General features: G+C 40.0%; 1 protein-coding gene and 1 long non-coding RNA gene across 2 annotated transcripts; one reads left to right on the top strand and one right to left on the bottom strand.

The window, feature by feature from the left end:
- Positions 1-3,922, bottom strand: LOC112571034. Its single transcript, XM_025249819.1, has 2 exons — positions 3,387-3,922; positions 1-1,565 (listed from the first exon to the last, which is right to left on the bottom strand). The coding sequence occupies exons 1-2, from the start codon at positions 3,863-3,865 to the stop codon at positions 1,517-1,519; spliced, it is 528 nt and encodes a 175-aa protein (XP_025105604.1). The 5' UTR covers positions 3,866-3,922; the 3' UTR covers positions 1-1,516.
- An 87-nt stretch (positions 3,923-4,009) lies between these two features.
- On the top strand, positions 4,010-5,912 carry LOC112571035. The gene is made up of 3 exons (XR_003100740.1): positions 4,010-4,113; positions 5,217-5,316; positions 5,729-5,912. It is a non-coding gene; the product is annotated as an uncharacterized LOC112571035 (long non-coding RNA).
- Positions 5,913-7,533: the final 1,621 nt, after the last annotated feature.

Genomic DNA, 7,533 nt, shown 5'->3' with positions numbered 1-7,533 from the left:
TTTGTTAATTTATATTTTTCTTTATTTAAATTTAATTTAAAAAATAATACTGACAAGAGAGGACTATTAGTATACAATGACCAGACCCATTAAGGCACTGAATGTACTATGAGCAAACATCTGATCTTAGATCAAGTGTTTACAGTATATCAAAAGAATATATAAGCAAATAGGTGGTAGAAATGATTTCCAAAGTAGGAAGTACTATGCAAGTCATGTGAGGAGTCAGCAAGTAATTCTATGTCACATAGACTGTATTTAATACTGGAAGATGGCTTGGTGTACTGCTGTTTGTCATGTCACCAAATGCCTGTTGCATATTCCCCTGTCATGTGTCGCTAGTTCCTTGTCACTAAGACAATCCACATGGTTTATGATTTGAGATCTTGACTCATGCACTTTGTATCTCTTAATATAGCCATTATGTAAATGGTCGGTCTTTGAGAGCTTAGTCTGGGTGTTATCTCTCTTCAAAGGCCTAAAAACGCCTCTACTACCCTTCCTTATGAAGGCCAAGTCATGATGTAAAGGCATTTTCTCTTGTAAACAAACTTTCTATTGTAAACAAACGGATCAGACAAGAAGGCAAGGGCATTAACTGCAGGTGACATGGGCAACGTCTAATCTTAATGTTCCACAAGAGTTTGAGTAAAAAAGTGAAAAAAGTATGTAATAAATAAAAATATGAAGCCATTTACATTTTATAATTGCTGAAAAGAAATCTACTTAATTAAGACCAGCATTAATAATAATGCAAACAATTCTAGGTACCATTTTAAACACAGTATCATTTACTTTTGATGAACTTACATCTAATGGATAGTATTATTAATGTAAAGAAATATTTTGCCATTCATGTAAAACAACTTTTTTTAAATACAATGAAAAAAGATACCTGGATAAAGTAATAATAAAATGGGACTGGAGAGCTTCATCAATGAAAAAACTGTATACACATATGTGCATGTGTGCACAAGCACCTACAAACATATAATACTGACAAAACCTTTCAGGCTAATGCTGTGTAAAGTGAGCATCTTTAGCAATACTTGAGACAAAATAAATCCTTAAGTTATATGCATATCTTGTTAGGAATGCCATGTTATCATCATGTTTCTATCACCAAGTGTCTACACTCATCATCCATTCATTACAATTATTATGATACATTACACTCTCACTACTCTACTCTCTCTGTATCACCAGTACAACTTTGCTGGGATTGTTAAAGTTGCACAGTGCAGACTACAAGTAGAAAATCTCCCCACATGTGTATCTTATACCATCACCTTTGTCTACTAACAGAGATGATCTTAAACACTGTAGCATATTCTGTACTGAGTGATAGAATAATACTGATGTAGATATTTCTCTAAAGTCTAATTTGAAGTTTTGCTGGGAAGAAAGTTATTACTTTGATCTATTATTACTGTTGGTAAACATTTTTTTCAGTAGATACTGTCAACTTGGTGATTGCTTCAGGCACCAATAATTACTCTAATGGTGCAGCTGGTGCTCAGAACATGTGAAGCAAAGGGCTACTCTGATGCATGTGCTCCATATACCTGAAACATCAAAAGGATTACAATCTGTAATTTATCTTCTTCCTCTTTCTTGGGTAGTACTGATTGTAATAGCCATTGGATAGCATAATCTATGTCTTGATGTGTTAATATTTCATTGTCAGGCAACTCACAAAGTTTCAAATTTTCCTCATCTGATTAGACTGCCTTCATCTTAGTGTTTTTCTGTGACCATTCATGGATTGTGGTTTTTAAGCCTTGAACAGTTGTTAGTAATAGTCAAATTAGTTTGTGATAAATGATGTGGCCATGATCGAGTGGATGGGGTCCTATAGTCTGTTGATTACTGCACTTACTTGCAAGCTATATAAAGTTAGGTTGTTAGTTTGAGTCCTCTGGAAAGCTATTCCCATTCATTCAGCAGCTGTGTACCAAATTTATCAAAGAAGGTAAAAGACAAGAGAAATAGAGACCTGGGCTCTGCTTGTCTTGCTCCATGCCCTAGACATTGTGAGCAACACACAAATGAATTCTTTGCCAGACTTGAAAGTGACAAGTGCTAGATCTTTGGTTGACATAACTTCCCTCACTGTCACCTTCATAAAATGTTATATCAATAGCACGTAGTAGTAGTAGTGGTTGTGGTGTATGGCCTGGCTATTGCTGTGTAGATCATAGTCCTCCTGTTTACTGTCACTCATAGTCAATTAGATCTGGATCTGAAGTTACCATGCATATCTTGCAATATCGAAAATAATCCAAGTCATATTTTGGAATGCTACTTAAAGAGTTCTTGAAGTTTTTCATGTTTTGTGCATATTTAATAATTTCCAGAAGTGAGTTTCAGTTTTCAGCAACTCTTTTTTAAAAATAAAATCTACTTTTAGTGGTATTACAACAAGACGTATTGTTATATATTCTACTTGTATCTTAGAAGCACAGCTTTGTAGAATGCATATTGTTATATTCTATAGCCAGGCCTGACGAGAGGGGGGGACAGGAGTCTGGTGTACCCGGGCCCGCGGCTGTCAAGGGGGCCCGGCCTTGGTCAGTGGATTTTTTTTCTTCTTCTCCTTTTCTTTTTCTTTTAAAGAAAGGTCTAAGGACAGAATACCCAAGCATTACACATGCAGAAGTTGAGTTTCAAGTCTGTAGAATACAATTTTGGGGTACTGGGGCCTGTCATGAGAAGTGTAGTCAGCGGGTATCATATTCTCATTTACTAACCACATTGTAAACAACTTTATGTTCAAGTAGTGATGTAGATCCTAGTGCACTTGTCCTAATGTTTGCAGTCTATATTTCGTTACTGAATGAAGTGTAGATATTGACAATAGAATTGTAAACATACATTATATACTGGGAAAATGATTTACGATTACAAGTACAAGGGGCCCGGAGAGGTCGTCTGTCCCGGGGCCCGGGCTGGCTCTCGTCGGCCCTGTCTATAGCTATATCAGTTAAGTAGCACATCTTTGTAGAATACACACTGTTATATTCTAGCTACTAGCAGTTCATAGCACAGCTTTGTAGAAGACATATTGTTATATTCTTCTAGCAGTTTAATTGCGCAGCTTCGTATATATATGCTCTCTTTTCAAATGTTTGAGTGCGCCCACACACACGCGATCATCCCCCATCATTATCCATATCTTGCTTCCCACCCCTTCTTTCTCTTCCCCCCACACTCTATTCCTCACCATTTTTGTTTCATTCAATCGAAGTCTGGGTCAGTCTCTATATAGATGATAGATCGGTCTCGATCATTATTCAGCCGTAAACACGGGTCATATACATTAGGCATGTACGATACCGACGAAAAGCAACCATATTAAAAATGTGGCAAAGAGTACGCAGTTTTACCTGGTCATAGGACTGTTCACTCTGGGAAAGCGAGTGGGAGCTCGCTCCGACACAATAGGAAGATGAGCATAAACGTGTCCCGTACCCCAGTTGGGAGGACGCTCTTTGTGAACACTGCCGCTTGAAGGCAGCATCTGCCGTAAAGTCGAGAAATCTTCGCATCGCGTGCTCGGGAAGGGTGCATAGATCTTACTCTGAGTGCGATGAAAACTGCGCAAAGGAGGGTTGCTTGGCGGCACCCAGTCCTTTTCCACAGGAGGGAGAATCGCAGACCTCAATAACTTATATCGTGGTACCGGAACTTGTACCCGCTGGTCTGTCGGGCTATAGCGCTTTGTGACCCATACTGTATCGAATTCAGGCACCACTAAACTGCTAGCCTTGTCTTCATGCTCTTTCAAATATTCCTGGTATTGGGTGTACTTCAGTTTATTGGCATCAAATGCTATCAAAGTAGCTTTAGCACTGTCCATTGCCATCGTACAACTGTGCGTGTCGTTGTCAGGGGCGTCGTCAGGTGCTTGACGTCACTTCCTGTTTAATGGCCGACGGAGCATCACAGACTTTTACGGCGTTTATCTGCACCGTTAAAGCGTCCTTAAATTATTTTAACAATACCATTATGCGAATTATTCTCCCAATGTTCAGTGAACAGTTCATCCTTTTACTTTTGTATATGGTAACTGCATGAAAGTTCTGGGATGCTCACGTTGATGAAGTAATCCAGGTGCTTACATCCGCACGCTTTAATCTGTTCACTGAGAACACATTGTTCGATTTTCAACATGTTTCAATGAAGATATTAATTTCAGAAGATACATTGTTATGTTAGGCTTGTTCATCTTTTACAACATAAATTTAAATGCCCTGGTTTTAGTTTTCTGAGTACGCAGTTGCAGGTTTCTTTTTGAGATATTTTACGCTGTGTATACGATACTCACAATATGCACGTCTATGTGGTATCAACTAGAATGCGGGTGATTTTTAATTTGTGAAACACTAATTCATAACAGAAAATTAAGCAGGCAGCTGCAAGGAGGCATCATGCAAAGGCAGACTATACACTTTTATCTTATTTTGCACTTACGAAACCTAATAGGATGTAAGAGTGTAAAGAGCAAGTTGAGATGTATTAAAGTTGCATTGCAGTCAGCTGAAACTGAAAATTAGTCCTTATAATGAGTAGGTAAAATCTGAAACACCAATTAAAGTTAACAAAGGTGAAAAATGTACTCATTTCCACAGAAGAGAGTTGGTTATCTATGGACATTGTGAGCAGACTGGTCAGGTGCCAGACGCTGTGTGGGAGTCTTCATGTAAATATGGAATAAAATCTAATTTATTTACCATTTTGTGATGAACTTATTTACAGTTTTCAAGAAAGTCTTTTACAAATCATTCAGGTTGAATCACTGCACGAATTATCATTATAAAAGTCATAAAAAGATTGAAAAGTTTTGTTACTTAAAGGGTTTGTGAAATTCACATTTGGTTCATATTTAGTGTTTAGCCAGGAGCGCGTTCCAATTGCAGCAATTTATGGCACCAAAAAAAAAAATACACCAGATCATATTGGCACACTCTAAATGTGGACTCTATAAGCTGACATGACATGGTCCCAACTGGAAAGGTATGCTCTATGCTCCACTGGGGAACGATAAGGAACAAGAAGAGAAAAGTGGACCACAAAAGTCTTATGCAATTTTCCAAAAAAGTGCCCTAGTCACAATAGCAATGTCCTAATAATGTTCTCTGTATTCTTAGTATTACATTGTTTAGGGAAGTGTCTGTATGTGTGTGTGTAATCCATGTAACTTGTCTTCATTTCAGGACTGGCTACTTTCCCCTGATATAGCCTTAGCTGCTGGCTCTGCATAAATCACCCATTCCCTTGCCTCCCTGTGTCATATGCAAACATGTTGCGTATCAGGTAAATGATTGATAAAATATATGATAAAGAATACATGTACTGGATCTAATCTACTTCTTGAGGAATTCCACTTTAAACCTTGACTTCAGTTGATTTTGCAGGTTCCACTTTAACCTTGCCTTGTCCTACTTATTAAAAAGCTTTTATGTAAGCAAATCTCCACAAACTCCATATGAAGCTGACTTAACTAACAGTATGATGTGGAACAGATCGATAGCCCTTACCATCATTTAGGAAAGAAATGTATGCCTCTTGGCCTCAAACAACCGAGTTGCACAAGACCTTTTCTTCCTGAAGCTATGACATGATTAACATAAATGTGAATTCAAATGTTGATAGTTCAATCCTTAATGTATTGAAATCTTGACTATTTACATAGGTAAAAGGTAAAGGTCATCCTCTAACCTTTCAGGTCGTTGGGGGATGAGGTGTTAAGAGACCTCACTTTTCTCTGGGCCAGCTTTATATGAAGCCAGTGCCCATCTCCTCTCCATCGCTGGCTTACCTTCCCCAACCTTTTCAGGAGTCAGGTACCCATTCCCTCCAGCTGGGTCGACTGGGGGGAAAGTTTGCTGCTCTAATCGGGCATTGAACCAGCGAGCTCTCACTTCAGAACTCTAACCACTCAGCTATCCACTAACCCCACACGGTGAGAAACGCTCTCCCTATCGTCTCTTGACACGGATTCGACCATCGTGGAAGGACTTGGCAAAGCAAGATGGATCAGTGAAGGGGACTGCGGCCCACTGTTGTCTTGTCCTGTTGTCCATGCCACGTGGCGTCGTGCCCGTGCAAGACGAGCAGCGCGGTGTGCAGGTGTCAGAACAGTCGGTCGCCTTGACTGAAGGTTGCTCTCCCTGGGTTGCGGTCTCAGAGCCGACAGAACAATGAACCTGTCTGAACTATCAGTTGACCGCGGGCGTCCGGGATGTCTTCCCTCTGCAACACTTCCCTTTGCACTGCAGCGGTCTCGTAGAGTTTGAATGACAAGAGTGAACAACTCCCAATCGGCGGAAAATTTCTCGAACACCTACACCCTCCTGCAGCCATGCAATGATCCCCAACCCACCCCGGTCTACAGTACATGTACTTAATGGTCGTCTTTAACGCATGATTAAAAAAGGCGCATAGAAGCAGGGCTCCTAAAATTACTGAGTTGTGTTGACAATGGACAGGGCTTGCACGTGCACAGTGCACTGCATGTTTTCTCCTGTTCAATTCTGCCTTGGCGTAGCGGTCCGGTGGCGCAACGGTTAGCGCCTGTCACCAATGCAGTGAAGGTTGGCTGCCCAGAGTTCATTTCTCGTCTCAGGCACGCCGTTCTTTCTCTGCACGTGGCATCTGTTTACAGGGCTGGCTGCCTTGCCGTGATGTAGCCTCAGTTGCTGGCACGGCGTAAAACACCAACTCCCCCCCCCCCTTCCTCTGCCTTGGCGTATGGGTATGTTGCAATTGCACGCGTCTTTGTAGGTTCAATGACTTTTTTGGTTGTTTGACTGCATTACAGCACACAAATTCATTTAAAAAGAGTTCGAAGGAATTGCTCACTTTTGGTATAAACACTGATTAAAAATACAGAAAATATGAAGGCGGCCTTTCCACTGTTTTGAGTAGTATATATGAAATGATTAGGATCTTTGACCACATTTTCCAAAACTACACATTTAACTTACTGGTTTATAATCGCCACCATTAGGCCTTAGAGCCCTTCTTGAACAAAGTTATTACATGTATATCTGTTGTCTTTTATTCATCTGGTAGATCACCTAACTCCAACAACTTGTTGAAAAAAGAAACAAAGTTTGTCAATGTTTCTTGAATAGCTAAAAGATTACTCTTACGTCTGGTAAAAATGATATTCTTGAAAAGGTACATTTATCATAACGAGTATTTTTTTTAGATCTTTGAATGAACAAATATTGGCACCCCCTCCCCCATAAAAACCAAACAAACAAGAACCACTGTGTGGCACCTCTGCCTTCTCATTATTAAGACCCAATGCGCTGTTTACCATACCTTCCTTAAAAAAATCTGTTTTTTCGTAATCCGTTTATGTTGTCCTAATTTGTACAGCGATGTGTGCAAATCGGGAAAGTGCTACCATCGAGAGGTGATTTCGCACTATGAGGGGACAAGAGGGAGGAAAACCGGACAAATCTCCGACGGTCAGCTCTGCAAACAAAAAGTGTGTGCCGGTATGAGATCCGAACCAAGGCC

This window comes from Pomacea canaliculata, linkage group LG8 (assembly GCF_003073045.1).
Source record: "Pomacea canaliculata isolate SZHN2017 linkage group LG8, ASM307304v1, whole genome shotgun sequence".
Classification (NCBI taxonomy): Eukaryota; Metazoa; Mollusca; class Gastropoda; order Architaenioglossa; family Ampullariidae; genus Pomacea; species Pomacea canaliculata.
Note: the sequence above shows the minus strand (reverse complement) of the source record. Positions and strands in the feature narration are given on the sequence as shown.